At 46.0% G+C, this 21,874-nt stretch overlaps 1 protein-coding gene across 3 annotated transcripts in view; it reads right to left on the bottom strand.

The window, feature by feature from the left end:
• Window positions 1-21,874, bottom strand: part of cep85l (centrosomal protein 85, like) — a 437,369-nt gene that overhangs the window by 89,497 nt on the left and 325,998 nt on the right. For all 3 annotated transcript variants that reach the window (XM_070885315.1, XM_070885314.1, XM_070885316.1), the window contains one exon: window positions 5,951-6,081. In XM_070885315.1, the coding sequence (XP_070741416.1) occupies window positions 5,951-6,081 (131 nt within the window). The remainder of the gene's footprint in view (window positions 1-5,950; window positions 6,082-21,874) is intronic.

The raw sequence follows: 21,874 nt of genomic DNA, 5'->3' as shown, positions 1-21,874 counted from the left end.
AGAGATTATACGCACCACAGCCTTTACAGTCTTTCCAGGTCAAAACGCGGTTTCGGGGTTCTCTTTTTGCTATCTTCAGGATCTTGAAGTTACTTTATCAGTTGTGATTTTCTTGGAAACTTGGTTGTTGTTGCATTTTATTGTTGCTGTGGATCTACCTGAGTCTAGTTCTCAGGGAAAGATCCTTGTGGAAAAAGAAAAGGTTCAGTCTCCAGTAGTGAAAGGAGGCTGAACTGATGCCGTCTCGGGATGGTGGTTTGCTTCTTCTGTCTTCGGTGTCTTTGGACACTAGTCTTCCTTCTGTGTCAAAAGGCTGACTGTTTTCTGGAACACGAGAACGGAACAACTTGTCGGGGCAGAAACCCCTTCTTATATCCAGTTATCCAGCCAGACTTTCGTGCTGAAATAAATCCTGCCCATTGGTGGGCTTGTGATTTTTGAAAAATGCAGCAGTGTTGGATTTCGTGGGTTTTTACCACTGGCCATACCTGATGTTAACCTAATCAAGGGTTGAGTAGATGTTAATTGGGTTGGCAGGGTGTGGGTCTCCTGTAGCCATTGTGTAGGCCCTCGGTTTGTTTTGGGTTCCTTAGTTTTCTTAAGGCCTGCATAATATCCCTCCATAGTGTAAACGTGGGGGAGACAATAGCCCAGTATCGGTGATGAGTCCGAGTTTTCGAGCAAGTGCACTCCCATTGGTTGGAGTCCCTTGCTTCAGGCTGATTCTGTCCCACCATTGGCCCTCCGGTGTCCTCCCCCGTCCAATCACTGCCCTGCCAAGGCCACACCATCTCAGTTCCAATCCACATCTGGTTCTGGGTTCCCTTGCAGGACACTGGCCTGCTATATTATTGCAGCACAGACAGATCCCACAGCTCATTTCCTTCTGGGTAAAATGAGGGTTTTTTGTCCTCCCTTACAACACTGATTAATCAAGGACAGTCAGCATGGATTTGTTAAGAGAAGGTTGTGTCCGACTAACTTACTTGAATTTTTTGAGGAGGTAACAAGGAGAGTCGATGAGGGCAGTGCGTTTAATGTAGTCTCTACGGATTTTAGCAAAGCTTTTGATAAGGTCCCACATGGCAGACTGGCCACGAAAGTAAAAGCCCATGGGATCCAGGGCAAAGTGGCAAATTGGATCCAAAATTGGCTCAGGGGCAGGAAGCAAAGTGTAATGGTTGATGGTGTTTTTGTGACTGGAAGGCTGCTTCCAGTGGGGTTCCACAGGGCTCAGTACTGGGTCCCTTGCTTTTTGTGGTTATATAGCAATGATTTAGACTTGAATGTAGGGGTTATTATTAAGAAGTTTGCAGATGATACAAAAATAGGCTGTGTGGTTGATAATGAAGAAAGCTGCAGACTGCAGGAAGATATCAATGAACTGGGCAGGTGGGCAGAACAGTGGCAAATGGAATTCAATCCGGAGAAGTGTGAGGTAATGCATTTGGGGACAGCTAACAACACAAGGGAATACACATTAAATGGTAGGACACTGAGAAGTGTAGAGGAACAAAGGGACCTTGGAGTGCATGTCCACATATCCTTAATGATAGCAGGCCAGGTAGATAAGGTGGTTAAGAAGGCATACAGAATACTTGTCTTTATTAGCCGAGGCATAGAATACAAGAGCAGGGCGCTTATGCTTGAACTGTACAAAACACTAGTTAGGCCACAGTTGGAGTAATGCGTGCAGTTCTGGTCACCACATTACAGGAAAAATGTGATTACATGAGAGAGGGTACAGAGGAAATTTACAAGGATGTTGCCTGGACTGGAGAATTTTAGCTCTGAGGAAAGATTGGATAAGCTAGGCTGGTTTTCTTTGGAACAGATGAGGCTGAGGGGAGACCTTATTGAGGTGAATAAAATTATGAGGGACCTAGATAGAGTGGACAGGAAGGGCCTATTTCTTCTCGCAGCAAGGTCAACAACCAGGGGGCATAGATTTAAAATAATTGGTAGGAGGTTTAGATGGGATTTGAGGGGAAATTCTTTCACCCAGAGGGTGGTGGGGATCTGGAACTCACTGCCTGAAAGGGTGGTAGAGGCAGAAACCCTCACCACATTTAAAAAGTACTTGGATATGCACTTGAAGTGCTCTAACCTACAAGGCTACGGACCAAGAGCTAGAAAGTGGGATTAGGCTGGACAGATCTTTGTCGGCCGGCACGGACACAATGGGCTAAATTACCTTCCGTGCTGTAAATTCCTATGATTCTATGATTCTATGATATGTGTTACCTGATCCCGGGCTCCGGCTCACACAGACAACACAACCATCACAACTCCCGCGCAAACACAACCGCCCCATTGACCAGCACTCAGCCCCCACTCTGTCCTTTCATTGGTCCAAACCGAAGCCAATTCAATCTAAGTCAAACTGCTGTCGCAAACCGTGATCTGCTTTTTCACTGGTCCAAACCGAATCCAATCGGTTAAAGCAATTCAGCAGACAACAAAAAGTGATCCACCCTTTCATTGGTCCAGTCATGATGTGCGAGGATTCTTCATCGCAGTCAAGGCCACCTATGGTCCAAATGCCTAAGGCTCCACTCCACTGCTAGCCAAGAACAGGGAAACACTCATCAAGGACACTGAGGCAGTCAGGGCCCGCTGGAAGGAGCACTTCAAAGATCACCTCAATCTGCCTTTGAATCGAGTGTTCTCAACTCCATCCTGCAGCATGCTTCCCGCCACCACCTCAGTAAAACCCCAACACGACACGAGGTAGAAAAAGCCATAAGATAACTAAAAAACAACAAGGCTACGGGAGCAGATGGAATCCCTGCTGAGGCACTGAAGTATGGTGGAGAGGCACTGTTGGCGCGAATACATGACCTCATCTCTCTCATCTGGAGGGAGGAGAGTATGCCGGGAGATCACAGGGATGCAGTGATCATGACCATCTTTAAAAAAGGGGACAAGTCCGACTGCGACAACTTCAGAGGAATCTCCCTGTTATCAGCCACTAGGAACGTCGTCGCCAGAGTCCTCCTCAACCGTCTTCTCCCTGTAGCTGAGGAGCTCCTCCCGGAGTCACAGTGCGGATTTCGTCCCCTACGGGGCACAACGGACATGATTTTTGCAGCACGATAGCTGCAGGAAAAATGCAGGGAACAGCACCAGCCCTTATACATGGCCTTTTTCGACCTTACAAAGGCTTTTGACACTGTCTATGGAGGGTCTATGGAGCATCCTCCTCCGTTTTGGATGCCCCAAAAGTTCGTCACCATCCTCCGCCTGCTCCAGGTGCAACGAGACCTGGGTGTCATGGTTCATCAGTCATTGAAAGTTGGCATGCAGGTACAGCAGGCGGTGAAGAAGGCAAATGGTATGTTGGCCTTCATAGCTAGGGGATTTGAGTATAGGAGCAGGGAGGTCTTACTGCAGTTGTACAGGGCCTTGGTGAGGCCTCACCTGGAATATTGTGTTCAGTTTTGGTCTCCTAATCTGAGAAAGGACGTTCTTGTTATTGAGGGAGCGCAGCGAAGGTTCACCAGACTGATTCCAGGGATGGCGGGACTGACATATGAGGAGAGACTGGATCAACTGGGCCTTTATACACTGGAGTTTAGAAGGATGAGAGGGGATCTCATAGAAACATATAAGATTCTGACGGGACTGGACAGGTTAGATGCGGGAAGAATGTTCCCGATGTTGGGGAAGTCCAGAACCAGGGGACACAGTCTTAGGATATGGGGTAGGCCATTTAGGACTGAGATGAGGAGAAACTTCTTCACTCAGAGAGTTGTTAACCTGCGGAATTCCCTGCCACAGAGAGTTGTTGATGCCAGTTGATTGGATATATTCAAAAGGAGTTAGATATTGCCCTTACGACTAAAGGGATCAAGGGGTATGGAGAAAAAGCAGGGCAGGGGTACTGAGGGAATGATCAGCCATGATCTTATTGAATGGTGGTGCAGGCTCGAAGGGCCGAATGGCCTACTCCTGCACCTATTTTCTATGTTTCTATGTTTCCACGATGAAATGCAGGCCGTGATCCTTACCAATGGATCCATTACAGACCCAATCCACGTCCAACCTGGGTCAAACAGGGCTGCGTCATCGCCCCGACGCTCTTCTCAATCTTCCTCGCTGCAATGCTCCACCTCACAGTCAACAAGCTCCCCGCTGGAGTGGAACTAAACTACAGAACCATTGGGAACCTGTTCAACCTTCGCCGTCTCCAGGCTAGGTCCAGGACCACCCCAACCTCTGACGCCGAGCTACAGTATGTGGACGACGCCTGCGTCTGCGCACATACAGAGGCTGAACTCCAGGATATAGTCGAAGTATTTACTGAGGTGTACAAAAGCATGGGCCTTACGCTAAACATCCGTAAGACAAAGGTCCTCCACCAACCTGTCCTCGCCGCACAGCACTGTCCCCCAGTCATCAAGATCCATGGTGCGGCCCTGGACAATGTGGACCATTTCCCATACCTCTGGAGCCTCTTATCAACAAAAGCAGACAGTGACGACGAGATTCAACACCACCTCCAGTGTGGCAGTGCCACCTTCGGCTGCCCGAGGAAAAGAGTGTTTGAAGATCAGGCCTTCAAAACTGCCACCAAGCTCATAGTCTACAGGGCTGTATTAATATCTGCCCTCCTGTATGGCTTAGAAACATGGTCCATGTACAGTAGACACCTCAAGTTGCTGGAGAAATACCACCAACGATGCCTCCGCAAGATCCTACAAATCCCCTGGGAGGACAGATGCACCAATGTTAGTGTCTTCGACCAGGCCAACATCCCCAGCACTGAAGCACTGACCACACTTGTTCAGCTCCGCTGGGACGGCCACATTGTTCACATGCCAGACACAAGACTCCCAAAGCAAGCGCTCTACTCGAAACTCCTTCACAGCAAACGAGCCAAAGGTTGGCAGAGGAATCATTACAGGGACACCCTCAAAGCCTCACTGAAAACTGACACCTGGGAGTCCTTGGCTAAAGACCGCTCTAAGTGGAGGAAGTGTATCCAAGAGGATGTTGAGCACCTCGAGTCTCATCGCCGAGAGAATGCAGAAATCACGCGCAGGCAGCGGAAAGAGCATGCGGCAAACCTGTCCCACCCACCCTTTCCCTCAACGACTATCTGTCCCACCTGGGACAGGGACTGTGGTTCTCGTATTGGACTGTTCAGCCACCTAAGGAATCATCTTAAGAGTCCGAGGGACTGCCGATGATGATAGCTGATTTGGCTCAGCTATCCTCCCTAAATACTTTACTAATCTTTTTGCGGATTACTGGAGAAGGAATCACTGCCAATGGGCAGAGAATCTGTCAATCAAGGGTGGGCCCTGTTGATTGGTCCGTCTCTGAGTCCCTGAGTGCAGGTATGGATTTATGCGAGCTGCAATTGGGATGAATGGAGCTTATTCAAATAAAATGGCAGCTAGAGTATTCAGGGATGAGGTTCATGAATGGGGAATGTTTTCCAGGGACATTGTTTGCCCGGGAACATAGTACCTCATCTGGGGACTGTCCCCGGAAAACAGTACTTATAGTCACCCTAGCCAAGCAATCCCTAATGACATATCAGAATCTGGGAAAATCAAGCTTATGTGGTAGCTGTGGGGCTTAATGCTGTTTTGTATTTAAAAATACGAGCCTAAATGGCTGAAAGTCTCACTGAGCTGCACAGACCTGACATTTTATTGGTAGTTTTAAAGTCAACTGATGGAGGTTAGCGAAATAAAGGCCTCTAGAAGTAATTTTGTAAATCAAACTCTTCAGCACACAGAGGTGCAAAAAATAACTGATTTGGCTCAGCTATCCTCCCTAAATACTTCACTAATCTTTTTGCGGATTACTGGAGAAGGAATCACAATTAACTTTTTCAGTCAGTGTGACCTCCCTTTGATAGGTTAACAAAATGACGTGCATTTCTATACTGCATGCAGAACGGAAAAACGAAGAACACAAAAGATTTCCTGTCCTTTACCTTTCAATGACAATATCCTTTTTTCTCAGTAAACTCTCCTTTATCGTCAGCTGCAAGTCCCTCTGACTTGGGTCCTGGGTTAACTGGGTGGGGTACACCATTGAAACCTGCAATGGTGACTTATTGAGTATCTAAGGAAGAAAGTCAGAAATGTGCATTTAATGAAAATATTAGGGTTCAGTGGCTAGCTGAAGTTGAATGGAATCAAAATTACAGACTTTTCCTTTATAAAATAGAATTAAATACAGGGCAATTTACAACTTGAAATACTCAAAATTAATTTTCTTTCAGAAACAAACAGGGGAATGATTGTTTATCAATCTATGATTTTGAGACATAATTACTAATATTTTGTCCAGTTTCATCATCACTTCCTTGCTTTCATTTTCAACCCATCCTTTATATAAAAAGTCCCAGAGTAACATTTGGCCATTTTATTTGTCTTTATCCACCTGTATTCCTGCTTCTGAAGATCTGTGTATCTGTTCCTCTGTTCTACTAAGAATTTGACCAGTTAAGATCCATTTCCATTCACTGTTCTTCACACATCAAAGTGAACTGCATTTGCTGCATATCTGGATACTGACTCCAGCATTTCTTAATATTACCTACACTTATCTTAAAACTTAATTTACTCTGCAGTTTGTTAGCTATAATAAATGAAGGTTTGTGACAACCCAAAGCTTCTGGAGGCTAAAGCAATCCCTGAACCTCAGTCAATTTCACTAAACCTCATGGCTTCAGCATTTGTTCTCACAAAATATTTCTCAAGTTGGAATGGTTGCTTATAGTGCAAAATAATAAAAGTTCATAAATGTCATGATTATTTACCTAGATGTTGTATATGCAATAACTGTTAGACTGAGTACTGTTTAACTCCAAGAGGTATGATCTTGGCTCTGCTTTATTAAGGCCCAAAGTGACTAATATACAAAATGGCTGGCCTTTTATACTTGGGCTGCACACATGTGCGTGCAGCTCAATAGCCTCCAACAGTGATGCCATCTAGTGGCTAGTGATCCCAAAAGTACATACATGACACTCGGCTTCTACAATTCCCCACTACAACTGGCACTACTTAGTTGGTATTTTCTGTATGGGATGGAGTAAAAGTTTTCACTCCTAATACACCACTCTGGATATTTATTTTGGAGCTGTATAGCAGTGATAAACTGTATGCAAAGGAGAACAAAGAGCAGATCTGCATAGGAACATATGTTCATGGTAACATGTACACAAATAATTATTTTATCATAGGTGGCAATTTCTAAATAAATAAAACGCAACATGGTGGCTATTATGAGCATGAGCTTATGCAGGGGCTCACGATATTTTAGGGTATCCATATTTTTACCTAAACTTCGGATTAAGTGTTACTGAAGGATTCTATTGTTGGAACATAACAATGCCCTAGAGAGTTGCATTGAGACAGAACCCATATGAATAGATTTAAAGGGCTGCATTTTCACCACCATTCTGCGCCGTTTTTTTGTCATACGCTGTGATTTTTGGAGCAGACTGAGAATCTAAAGTTTTGCTGAAGATTCTGTGCCATTCTAAAGTAGGCTGAACTCCAAGCCATTGTCAACACCTTCACCGAGGCGTATGAAAGCATGGGCCTTACACTAAACATCCATAAGACAAAGGTCCTCTACCAACTTGACCCTGCCATGCAGCACTGCTCCCCGATTATCAAAATCCACGACGAGGCCTTGGACAATGTGGACCACTTTCCATACCTTGAGAGCCTACTGTCAACAAGGGCAGATGTCGATGATGAAGTCCAACAGGGCCTTCAGAATGTCAGTGCAGCCTTCGGTCGCCTGAGGAAGAGAGCATTTGAAGACCAGCACCTCAAACCTGGCACTTAGCTCATGGTCTACAGAGCAGTAGTGATACCCGCCCTCCTATATGCCTCAGAGACATGGACCATATACAGCAGGCATGGTCAGAGTACTGGAGAAGTACCACCAACATTGCCTCCGCAAGATCCTGCAAATCCATTGGCAGGATAAGTGCACCAATGTCAGCGTTCTTGCTCAGGCCAACATCCCCAGCATCGAAGAACTGACCATGGTCGATCAACTCCGGTGGTTGGACCATATCGTCCACATGCCCGATACGAGACTCACAAAACAAGCACTCTACTTGGAGCTCCAAAACGGCAAGCGACCCCCAGGTGGGCAGAGGAAACGCTGTTAGGACACCCTCAAAGCCTCCTTCTAAAAGTGCAACATCCCCAGTGACACCTAGGAATCCCTGGCCCAAGACCACACAAAATGGAGGAAAAGCATCCGGGAAGGCGCCGAACACCTTGAGTCTCTACGCCGAGAGCAAGCTGAAGCCAAGCATAAACAGTGGAAGTTCGCACACTAGAGGGGCGAAAGTTGGGGGTGGGCGGAGTGGCTGCCGCTGTCAGTCATCAGCATAGCTTAAAGGGGAGAGCCTGCGCAATTGTTTACGTTCAGTCCACTGGCCACTAGGAAGGGCTTTGGCTGGGCCAGCGGCCTGCTACCCAAGAGGGGGTGCCAGGCTGCCTTCTGGCAGCCCGGCCGAACATGGAGCATAATTGTTGGCCCGACATGGCAGTCGACTGACAAAAAAAAACATGCCGGAAGTAGGTCCTCCCCTTTAATGGGAACCACACCACTATTTTAGAAAAATTTTAGAACAGGGAGAAAAAAAAACAGCTTTTGGCACCGCGCGGCGGGAGGAAGATTTTCTTGGCGGAATTTCTCCATTGGGACGGAGGGAACATCGGCGGTGTGCACTTTTATGACGCACTTAGGACGGATCGGCAGCAGCAGAGCAGTGGGGGGTGAGGGGGTGGAGGGTCATAGCCGGGATACCGCAGAAGCAGAATTTTCGAAATGGCTGCCATTACATGAAAAATCGGCGGCTATTGCACTCCGCAGCATGGCCATCGATTTCTGGCGGTAACAGGCCTTAAGGGAAGGGGCAATTTTGGCCCGCATGTTTCTAGCCTGAAAGATATATTGTGAGACATTGGCCCGGATTTTCTGGGGCCTTTGACGGCATAAGCACAACATACATAGACATAAGTGCCCCGCAGGTTCCGGATTTCCGCATGAGATGCGCATGGGCGAAAAACCAGAACTTGCGATGTGTCAAGTTTCATGTTGACAGATTGTACCAATGTGCAGGAAATGGGCATTTGCTCGTGGACAGTTGGCTTATGGCCTGCTTTTACCAATGTAAGCCTTTACATAAATAGTAAATTAATCAAAAAAAAATTATTTAAACATTCAAAAACATTTAAAATTAGTTTAGGTAACTTTTGGCTCTTTTAAAGTGTTTAAATTTATTTTTCAAAAATTGTAATTTTTGTTTTAAATGTTTAATTAAATTGTATTTTAATTAATTTTGAACATGAGATGATTATTTTTTATTTCAGTGGAGTGAAAGTGTGTTTTTTTAGAGGATTTCTGATTTCTATTATGCTTATGGGGATTCTGTACGTAAATGGAATCCCCATAAACATAATGGGAATCCCCCTTTATCATTGGTTCTACCGGCCCACTTGATCTCAGGGACGATTGCGAACCGCATGTGCTCCTGGGATATGTGGGCCTTTACGCAGGCCTGCAGGTCCAGGAGCGCAAGTCTTTGAAGATATGGAGGTACCAGGTAGGTGCATACTTTTCTTGCGGTTCAAGAGACATTCGATCACACGAAGCCTCCGACCGGAATTTCCAGCCCAAATTATTTCTCTGCTATAAATTAAAAATAGTGTGTATTCTCAACATTCTAATGGTATTCTATCTGTAGGTGGCACTGTGAATGTAATTTTTGGGCATCTAGCATCATGACAGTCAATGAACTGAACTCAAGCCCTTGATGTCAACTCTAACTGCAGTACTTGTCATTCGTCACAAGGCAGTGCTGTAGCAGTGTGCATTTCCTATGAACATCTGGCTAAAGGTTCAACAACAACTTGCATTGATATAGCTCCTTTAACATAGTAAAAGTCCCAGGGTGCTTCACAAGAGCAATATCAAACAAAATTTGACACCGAGTCATATAAAGAGATGTTTGGACAGATAAGAGGTAGGTTTTAAGGAGTGTCTTAAAGGAGGAGCGAGAGGTAGCGAGGCGGTGAGATTTAGGGAGGAAATTGCAGAGCTTAGGGCCTTGGCAGCTGAAGGCATGGCTGCCACTGATGGAGCAATTAAAATAGGGCATGCGCAAGAGGCCAGATTTGGAGAAGCACAGAGATCTTGGAGGGTTGTAGGGCTGGAGGAGGTTACAGATATAGGAAGGGGCAAGGTCATGGAGGGATTTGAAAACAAGGATGACAATTTTAAAATTGAGGTGTTGCCAGACCTGGAACCAATGTAGGTCAGCGAGCACAGGGGTGAAGGGGACTTGATGCGAGTTAGAATATGGGCAGCAGAGTTTAGAATCAGCTCAACTGTATGGAGGGTGGAAGAAGAAAGGCCGACCAGGAAAAGCAAGTCCATTGTAGTCACCTTGGGGCCCACAGAAATCCTTGCTTTCGTCCTGTTGTGATGCAAGCTCCAGGTTAGGCTCCTGCAGCTCACGTCACGTTGCTGGCCTGCCTGCCAACCTTCATGAAGCCTGCCCATCTACTGGCCCATCATTTCATCAGCCTGCGTCGGTGGTCTTACAGTACTGCAACCCTGTCACTCCCTCTGCTCCACTCCCCAATAGTCCTGCGGCACAGTAATGAGAAGGAAAAGCTATTCATCACTGCTGCAGCTTCCTGTCCTCACTGATCAGCCTCTCGACAGCCCTCATCTTTATTTCATTAATTTTTTCCAGTGAAGTTCTGCTCTTTAATTAATTCTATTGACTGAAGCTCAGCTCTTTATTTAGTTAATGTTGCTGATGGGTGAAGGCCCTGTCAATTTCTAACCTCATATCTTTATTTAGTTAACTTTTGTGATGTATTTTAAATACATTTGGTAACTGAACAAAATTAAACTCCAGTGTCTCCTCCTTTATTGATTGTGATATCTAAAGGGAATATTCCAGAGAGTTTGAAATAAAAGCAGCCATTATATAGTCATTTCAACTTGCGTGTTTATTGGACATAACAATTTTGTCAACCTTCTCCCCAATTTATTTAATTAATTTATCCCCAACATTGCCAACTTTCTTTCATTTATTTGTTTGGTGCCGTTTCTCACCATTCTGTACAAGGCTGCTTAAAATTCATGAATTATCCATCTTTGTTTAATTTACTTTTCTTAATTTCATTTAGATTTTTGACTATTCCCCTCCAAATGCCCTATCCGCCTCTCTCCATCTTCCCAGCCTCCTTCCCCACACCCTGTCCTCTCCCCTCCTCATCTGCTCCTATCTCCTATCTCCTCTCTATACTCTAATCTCTCTGCACTACTCCATCCGTTCCCCTGCCTCTATCTCCTCCCCAATCACACCTCTTCCCTTCTCTCACCTCCTTAAAGTATTTATGCCACTTCTTCCAACTGTCCAGATGCTTCATTTAGCCTCCATGACTGGGACAGTTGGTTAAAGATTGATCACAAACTGGAACAAACATTTATTTAATCTTAACTTAAAGAGTAGGGCCTATTAGAGACCTTAAAAGTAATGTGTGTGTGGAGGCAGAAGAAGTGGGTATGATTCTTAATGAATACTTTGCATCTGTTTTCGTAAAGGAGAGAGACGATGCAGACATTGCAATCAGGGAGGAGTTTGATATATTAGATGAAATAAACATAGTGAGAGAGGAAGTATCATGAGGTCTAGCAGCTTTGAAAGGGGATAAATCCCCAAGCCCAGAGAAATATATCCCAGGCTGTTAAGAGAAATAAAAGAGAAAGTATCAGAGGCTCTGACCATCATTTTCCAATCCTCTCTGGCTACAGGTGTGGTGCTACAGAAGGACTGCTAACATTGTACCGTTGTTTAAAAAGGGAGAAAAGGATTGTCATGTATCTCGCACTACTGTATATAACTGTATCTTACCATGCTATACATGACTGTAACTAGTTATGACCTGTAACCACAAGCATACTTTACCACCAGGGGTGCACTTGCAGGAGACACTGCATACCTGGTCCACACAGGTATATAAAGGCAGGTCTCAGGCAAGTGTGGCACTCGAGAGCTGTGAAATAAAGGTGCAGGTCCAGAGTGACCTTGACTTCAGCATGTGCCTCGTGTAAGTCTGTGCTGCAGGGTCAGGACTTAACAGTGGCGACAAGTTACGGGATCACATAATCAACAGAATAGCTACCAACGGCTCAGATGAGAAATACAATACTGGAGACAATTGGGAGGACTTTAGAGAAAGGCTCCAGCAAAGCTTTGTAACCAAAGACTGGTTAGGCGATGATAAGGCAGACAAGAGAAGAGCCCATCTCTTGACCAGCTGTGGCTCGAAAACATACGCCTTAATGAAGGATCTGCTGGCACCCGAGAAACCAGCAAGCAAGTCGTTTGAGGAGTTGAGCACACTGGTGAGAGACTACCTGAAGCCAGCAAGCAGCCTACACATGGCCAGACACACGTTCTACAACTACAGACACTGTGTCGGCCAGAGCATACCCGACTTTGTGGCGGAACTTCGGAGGCTGGCTCGTCTATGTGAGTTCTCCGATGAACTAAGGAGAGAAGTACTGAGAGACTTTTTTATTGAAGGAATAGGCCACGCAGGCATATTCCGAAAGCTTACAGAGACCAAGAACTTGACCCTAGAGGCAGCAGCACTGGTCGCACAGACATTCTTGGCAGGAGAAGAAGAAACGAGGTTGATCTATACTGCGGGTACGACAACTAATGAAACATCGGAACAAGGGGTTCACATTGTGAAACAAGCCGCTACCCCCACACACAGACAAAGGCAGGAGAGCAGGCCTTCAACAGCAGGCAGTGGCACAAGAAGCCATCAAGGGCCACATGAACGGCCGTTCACACCTCATCAACCCACAATGCGAGCAATCAACTACAAACTGAGAGAAGCTCAAGAGAGATCAGCCAGATGCAGCTCATCCTTCGGAAACAATGGAAGTGATCTGTGCTGGAACTATACAGGGCATCTGGCTCGCATGTGCAGAAAAACAGCAGCTCAGCTGGTATACGAATCGGAAGGGTCGAAAAGCGGACCAGAAGACGGTGGGGACAGTGCCCAGGACGCCGAGGCACAGCAGGTCAACGCGATCAATGTCCACTGTTCTTACAACAAGATGCCTCCAATAATGATGAGGGTCCTACTCAACGGGATACCTGTCAACATGGAACTGAACACGGGAGCTAGTCAATCTCTCATGAGCGTCCAACAATTTGAACAGCTGTGGCCGCACAAAAGCAACAGACCAAAACTCACAAGGATCGACACCAAACTAAGGACCTATACCAAAGAAATCGTCCCAGTCCTTGGCCGCGCCATGCTCTCAATCACACACAAAGGGACGGTGAACCGACTTCCCCTGTGGATTGCCCCCCGGAGATCTCCCAGCACTGTTGGGGAGAAGCTGGCTGGCAAAACTAAATTGGAAATGGGATGATGTTCACGCCATGTCGTCAGAGGAACGGACCTCCTGCTCAACAGTTCTAAGTCGTTTTGAACATCTCTTTCAGCCAGGTGTGGGCACCTTCAAAAGGGCCAAAGTTAAAATCTACATCACACAGGATGCCAGACCGATCCATCACAAGACTAGAGCTGTGCCTTATGTCATGAGGGAAAAGATTGAACACGAACTGGACCGGCTTCTGCCGGAAGGAATTATCTCACCCGTGGAATTTAGCGACTGGGCAAGTCCCATCATCCCCATCATGAAGCCTGATGGATCCGTACGAATCTGTGGGGATTACAAGTCTACCATAAACAGAGTCTCCCTACAGGACCAATACCCGCTTCCCAGAGCGGAGGACCTATTTGCCACATTGGCTGGAGGAAAACTTTTCTCGAAACTAGATCTCACATCTGCGTATATGATGCAAGAACTGACCGAAGAGTCTAAGCTACTCACCACCATCAACACACATCGAGGCCTTTTTATGTACAATCAATGCCCATTCGGCATCAGGTCGGCAGCTGTTATATTCCAGCACAACATGGAGAGTCTGCTCAAGTCCATCCCGGGGACGGTTGTGTTTCAAGATGACATACTCATCACGGGCAGGGACACTGACTCCCATCTCCGCAATTTGGAGGAAGTACTAAGTCGATTGCATCGGGTGGGCCTAAGAGTTAAGAAATCCAAGTGTCTGTTTCTCGCGCCCGAGGTTGATTTTTGGGCAGAAGGATTGCCGCTGATGGAATCCGCCTAACAGAATACAAAACTGATGCAATTCGTCTGGCACCCAGGCCCCGGAATGTCTCGGAACTGCGCGCCTTTCTCAGGCTACTCAATTACTTTGGGAACTTTATGCAGAACTTGAGCACGCTGCTGGAGCCTCTCCACGTGCTACTCAGAAAGGGGTGCGATTGGTTTTGGGGCGATGCCCAAGAACGCGTCTTCAATAAGGCACGCAACCTTCTATGTTCCAAGAGTGTTTTAGTCTTTTTTGACCCAGGTAAAAAGCTAGTTCTTACATGTGATGCGTCAGCGTACGGGGTCGGGTGCGTTTTACAGCATGTCAATGATGCGGGTAAATTACAACCCATTGCTTATGCCTCCAGGTCACTTTTGCGGGCGGAGCGCGGGTACAGTATGGTTGAGAAGGAGGCGCTCTCGTGCGTGTACGGTGTCAAAAAGATGCACCAATACCTTTTCGGGGCCAAGTTCGCATTAGAAACCGCAAACCCCTCACGTCCCTGCTATCCGAGTGCAAGGCAATAAACGCCAACGCCTCGGTGCGCATTCAGCAGTGGGCACTCATGCTGGTGTCTTACAACTACACAATAAGGCACAGACCAGGCACAGACAACTGTGCCGATGCGCTTAGCAGGCTACCCCTGGCGACCACGGAAGGGTCCGACGAACAGGACTATGAGATAGTCATGGCAATCAATGCCTTTGAATCCACAGGTTCGCCCATGACTGCTCGCCAAATCAGAGCCTGGACGACCAGCGACCCCACGTTATCCTTAGTCAAAAGATGTGTTTTAACTGGTGACTGGGCAGAGGCTCGCGATGCCTGCCCCGAGGAAATCAAACCTTTCCATAGGCGCATGCATGAACTATCACTACAGGCAGACTGCCTGATGTGGGGCAGCCGAGTAGTTATGCCCTTGCGAGGCAGAGAGGCATTTGTCCGGGAGCTCCACCGCGAGCACCCGGGGATCGTCCTTATGAAGGCCATAGCCAGATCCCACGTCTGGTGGCCTGGCATTGATGCGGACTTGGAGCTCTGCATCCTGCGGTGCACCATTTGTGCCCAACTCAGTAATGCCCCCAGGGAGGCCCCCCCTAAGCCCCTGGCCCTAGCCCACCAAACCGTGGTCGCAGGTGCATGTAGACTATGCGGGCCCATTCATGGGCAAAATGTTCCTCGTAGTCGTCGATGAATTTTCAAAGTGGTTCGAGTGCACCATTCTAAACTCGAGCACCACCTCCACCACTGTGGAGAGCCTTAGAACCATGTTTGTAATGCACGGAATTCCTGACATATTGGTCAGTGTTAATGGTCCGTGTTTCACCAGCGCAGAATTTCAAGATTTTATAGTTGACCATGGCATAAATCACTTTAAGATGGCACCGTTCAAGCCGGCCTCCAATGGCCAGGCAGAGCGAGCAGTGCAAATCGTTAAACAAGGAATGCTAAAAATCCAAGGTCCCACGCTGCAGAGCTGCCTGTCGTGACTGCTGCTGGCATACAGACCTCATCCGCATTCGTTGACTGGGGTTCCTCTGCGCAACTATTGATGAAACGGACCTTAAAGACTAGGCTCTCATTAATCCTCCCAGACATGCATGAAATTGTTGAGGCAAAGCGCCGGAAGCTAACTGAGTACCATGACCGAAATTCGAGGGGGAGGTGGAATGAGATAGGGGACAAAGTGTTTATGCTAAACTATGGCAGGGGTCCCAAACGGCTTGCAGGGACAGTAACAGGCAAGGAAGGAAACAGGCTACTGGTTGTACAAATGGACAATGGCCAAACCTGGCGGAGGCATGTAGACCAAGAAAAAAGTAGATTCACCAACAACCCTGAAGAACCAGAGACAATGTAGAACTCACACCACACCTGGTGGACAGACAGAGGGAACAACCTGAGGAAAGGGCAGTCTCAACAGACAGCCCATACGAGAGACCAGCAATCATACTGAACGAAACAGACAGCCCAGGTGAGATACCAGCAATCACACCGAAAGAAAAACAGGCACCAAGGCAAACAACTGAACCACAACTAAGACACTCCACGCGAGAGTGTGGACCACCTGACAGACTGAATCTATAAAAACAATAAGACCTTGGGGAGGGTGATGTCATGTATCTCACACCACTGTATATAACTGTATCTTACCATGCTATACATGACTGTAAATAGATATGACCTGTAACCACAAGCATACTTTACCACCAGGGGTGCACTTGCAGGAGACACTGCATACCTGTCCCACACAGGTATATAAAGGCAGGTCTCAGGCAAGTGTGGCACTCAAGAGCTGTGAAATAAAGGTGCAGGTCCAAAGTGACCTTGACTTCAGCATGTGCCTCATGTAAGTCTATACTGTAGGGTCAGGACTTTACAAGGATAGACCGAGTAATTATAGGCCAGTCAGCTAAACTTCGGTGGTGGGAAAATTATTGGAGAAAATCCTGAGGGACAGGATAAATCTTCATTTAGAAAGAAACTGATTAATCGGGACAGTCAGCACGGATTTGTTCAGAGAAGGTCATGTCTGACTAACTTGATTGAATTTTTTGAGGAGGTAACAAGGAGGGTCGATGAGGGTTGTGCATTTGATGTAGTCGATATGGATTTTAGCAAGGCTTTTGATAAGGTCCCACATGGCAGACTGGTCATGAAAGTAAAAGCCCATGGGATCCAGGGCAACGTGGCAAGTTGGATCCAAAATTGACTCAGTGGCAGGAAGCAAAGGATAATGTTTGATGGGTGTTTATGTGACTGGAAGGCTGTTTCCAGTGGGGTTCCGCAGGGCTCAGTACTGGGTCCCTTGCTTTTTGGGGTATATATCAATGATTTAGACTTGAATGTAGAGGGTATGATTAAGAAGTTTGCAGATGATACAAAAATTAGCTGTGTGGTTGATAATGAAGAAGGGTGGTGGAGGTTGGTGGAACTCATTGTCTGAAAGGGTCGTAGAGGCAGAAAGCTCACCACTTTTAAAAACTACTTGGATATGCACTTGAAGTGCCATAACCTACAAGGCTACGGACCAAGAGCTGGAAAGTGGGATTTGGCTGGATAGCTCTTCGTTGGCCGCCACGGTCACAATGGGCTGAAATGGCCTCTTTCTGTGCTGTAAATTTCTATAAATATCTATGATTAAGATTAACCTTTGAATGTTTCTCTTGTCAGTAGAACAGTCCTCTATGGTCAAAACCTTAGTTCTTGGCCAGCCCATGCACTGTCCCATTTTTTTATTCAGGGTGAGACAGGGAGGGGTGGATGGCGGAGGTGGTTAGAGAAAAGAATTAGATAGAACTTCGCTGGTGCATTGACAGCAGCTGTTGGAAAACATGCAGCTGAGTCCTTGCTGCCCTGACTGAAGCCAGAAACTCTATGGGCAGAGAGGGCAGTGCAGCGAACCAAAAAAAGGAAAATACAAATCGCAATGCCATTTTACTTTTCTCGTGTTTTCAGTTTTGGAGGTCAGAAAAAGATAAAAATATTTTCCTAAAATGACTTACCTGTCAAACATACTAGATTCACTTGAAAATATGGTGCTAAATGTTTCCAACATGTTGTACATTATTGGCATTTCATGATAGAAGCCAAGCGGTCTTCAGTACACCAGAGAAGCTTTTGTTTCTCACACTGTGAAATTATGTCATGCAGTCTATTTCGGGACTTTGTTTTTTTTAATTGATTTAAAACTTTCATTTAAGACAAAGTAACCTCGAAAAAGCAATGGGTCAAATAATTTCAGCCATGAATGAAAACATCTGCTGCTGTCATCTGATTAGTTTTACTGTGCAATAAGAACATAAGAAATAGGAGCAGGAATAGTCCATTCAACCCCTCGAGGCTGATCTTCAACCTCAACTTCACTTTCCTGCACTATCCCCATATCCCTTGATTTCTTTAATATCCAAACATCTATCAATCTCTGCCTTGAATATATTAAATGAGTGAGCCTCCACATCCCTCTGGGGTAGAGAATTACATCGATCCACTACCCTCTGAGTGAAGCGGTTTCTCCTCAACTCAGTCCTAAATGGCCGGACGCTTATTCTGAGACTGTGACCTCTGTGTTGGGTGCCCTGCAGCCCAATATACTGAGTACATTTTCCACTAGGGCCCATGTTTGACTTTTAGAAACTGGCACTCCTCCAGTATGCAGTAAAGGATACCAGCCATTGGGAAAAAAAACAAAAGCTTTCTAATGTTCTGGCTGTCATACAAAAATGAGACCGTAATACGTGCACAGACTCAGCCCAGGCTGGATTCCATCCTTTGTGGAACAGAAAGTACAAAGCCCTGGCCTGCACAAAACAGGGCTGGATTTTCAGCTCGTTTGAGTCTTTCTTTGTGCTCGGAGGGGCGGTAAATGGTGTTTCTAGGCGTAATGTCGAGCATCTAGCTTTTACCACCCGGCCGGCAAATTCAGCTCATGGTTTGCGGCGGCGCAAAAACTTACTGCACCGCCGTCTAGTTTCACTGAGATCATGACGTCAATCATTGTGCAATGCTCCACTAGTGCCCAAAATGCCTCATTTAACTCCTGCCCCAGGAAACGTCCAAAACCCAGGTGTTCCCAGGGTGCAGTAGGTGGTATTGGCAGTGTTTTTAAATAGAGGGATGATGATCCTACATAGCAGATCACACTGACTGCAACGGTTGCGCACATCACGCTGCGTGAAGCTCCAACTTGCAAACGGCACATTTATCTACCATTACAGTGCCCTTACAAGGTAAGTGAGAAAATTTAATGGAGGCATTACTAGTTTGTCAGCGTATCATGCTCCATGCTATTGCCAGGCGGTGTCAATTTAGAAGAAGGGTTCTTGGCCATGTCGGCCAACGGATGAGGAGAGGCTGAAAACATCTGGGGAGGAGAGCTTACCTTCCCCCACCTCATGGGTTTACAGGCACCAACACTCATAAATCCGGCTCTCGAATGAGCAGTGTGTGAGAAGGCTGTGCTTCCTAAAGGAACTGCTGACAGAAATATCAGCCATCTCCTACAGGCAGACCGATGCCTGGACCGCTCTGGAGGCAGCCTTCAATACACCCCTCCAAATTCATTGTGGTGTGCTACATGTTGCACAACTTGGCCATCATGAGGGGCCAGGCATTGCCAGTGGGGATTGCAGGCCCACCTCAGGAGAAGGAGGACGATGAAGAGGAGCCTGGCGAGGCCCCTATTGGATAGCCACACCATCCACAGGGGAGGCAGCGTGGAGATGCTGTCAGACCAAGAATCGCACGTCGCCAGCTCATAATGGATCAGTTCTCCTAAATGGAGGAAACTGAGGGATGGAGCTAAGACTCGACATGCTATGTACCCCAATAAAGGCACATCTCCGGTGAACGTTGGAATAATGCACAAGAAACCAGTGGCAAATAATGAATTGAAAATGTTACTGCAACAAAGTTACAAACCTCACCCCCCACCAAAATAAAACCAAACAATATACAATGTTATGTTGCAGGGCTTTAAACAACAATGAAGTTCCGTAAATCAACAAAACTTTTTTAACGGCGCGATTTCCAGTTCGTGCGCAAAAACTTCCTTGTGTAATGCCTGATTTTATGCCCCTGATCATGGAACCTCATTTTTTGCCAAATTTTGCAGACGAGGTACAAACTTTTTCCAGGCGGTATCAGGACCGCCCCGCCACCATTATCGCCCCGAAATCCCAAAAGCCAAAAATCAAGCCCATGTGTCCATATTAAAACTAAGCATTCCATTTGATATTTTATTCTAAGTAATTAGTATAAATGGAGAAGATGCTAATAATGGAAAAAAGCTACTAAAGGAGCAATTTTAACCCTGCCGACCTGGTAGAAACCAGGCAGTTGGGCATTTAAATTCTGGACTTTAAAAACTTTAAGGCAAAGTTGCTGGAATCATTGTGTCATTAAAAATTCCTGTGGGAACTGTGCTATGAAATTTAATATAATATATTTAAGAAAATCTATGAGAGTTGCATGTGTGATGGAGGATACTTTTATGATTGTCTGTAACAAAAATGAAAGCAATATTTGAAATCACATTAGTTTTTTTCTTCTCCTTAGTATTCCATCAAGTTGTCAAAAATGTGATGGGTTCATTTTCTGACTTCATGCTCAACTGGTCAAAAACAGCAAAAGTCAGAATTTCCAATATGTGCTCTTGGCAATGAGGCTCCACACTGGAAGCACAACATTAGAAAATTATTGCTTGGATGTGCAATTCACCATTATGTTTGATAATTCAAAGTCTTTGGTAGGGGGAGTAAATGGTTCATGATTTCAATTAGCAAATACTAATATCACAATCCATGGATTTCTTGAGAAGAAGGCTTTTCATAGGTTAACCCAGACTGCCCAAGCATCCATTTTAGACCTGAATGGAAAGCGCACTTGATGACCTGCTGAGGGTGACTGGACACACTGCAGCTATTGTTAGCACCTTCAAATCGTTCCACCATTGAAACTCTAGAAAGACTGCCTAGGTCACTAGTTTTAAATGCAGTGTGACCCGAGTCAGGAATGAACAAATGTCATGCAATAGCATAAATAAAAGGACAATGAAACACGTACTCAGGGTACTGGTACAACCACTGTTTGGGATCGTGAGGAATTTTCCAATCAATTTTTCCACATTTCCAGACCCACATTTCCAGACATGTCAACACTCATGGAATTCCTGTGAATCATACGGATTGAGGTCCATCTGACGACATCACCCGAAAGTCATGGAAAAGCTTTCCTGTGCCTGAGTGGCCCAAAACAGTTACTGTGCCTGTGCAAGATTTGGAGATCAAAAGGGTATTTCCATGCAACTGCGTGAATTGGGTTCCCAAGAGTATCTGAGTGCACATGTACAAGGCTACCCACCAGCCGCCTATGCACGTGTACTGCCTGCCGTCAACATGAGCTCCATGATAAATTCGCCACCAAGATTGAGGAAATCTTGTTGAAGTGAGACCCTTCAGGTAACTGTTGACATTATGAGTGAGTGGGAAGTCAGACAGGAAACAAGCGAGCCCCAGTTTCCAGCCTACTCCTCTTCCATCCTCACCCCGCCTCCCCAAAATACTAAATCAAAGCTTTGCATAGAGTCAGCTGAGCTGTCTCAAGTGTAGTACTTCTTTGGAAGATAGTCATCTCGACTACCTTTCAGCACTGCTCCATCAGAAATGGAAAAGCTGAAGGATGAATTCATCTCCTACTGGTTAGTGGAAAAGAGCATGTACCCGCTGATGCCTGGGCAAAGGCTACACTAATCCTTGATGATTCTTCCAAATCAGGAAAAGCAATCTACTACTCAATGGTATGGGAATACCTTCTTACCGGGAGTAACCCAAATGGCAACCCTTGTTTTCCCTGATTCGTCAGATTGCTCAACTAGTTTTAACTGTTGCTGAAAAGTGGCTCTTCTCCATGATTGAGAAAAATAAATCCCCTTTCAGCCCTATTCTGGACCCTACAAAAACACTGGGGGGTATAGTTACTATAAAAATTGCCCTACCCAAAGATAGCCCTGCGTATAAATTTAGACCCTCAAAGGACCTTCTTGTAGTGACAAAAGAGCAACAAGTAAAAAAAAAACTTGCATTTATATAGTGCCTTTCATGAACACCGGACGTCTCAAAGCGCTTTACAGCCAATGAAGCACTTTTGGAGTGTAGCCAC

This window comes from Pristiophorus japonicus, chromosome 7 (assembly GCF_044704955.1).
Source record: "Pristiophorus japonicus isolate sPriJap1 chromosome 7, sPriJap1.hap1, whole genome shotgun sequence".
In the NCBI taxonomy this organism is placed as follows: domain Eukaryota; kingdom Metazoa; phylum Chordata; class Chondrichthyes; family Pristiophoridae; genus Pristiophorus; species Pristiophorus japonicus.
Note: the sequence above shows the minus strand (reverse complement) of the source record. Positions and strands in the feature narration are given on the sequence as shown.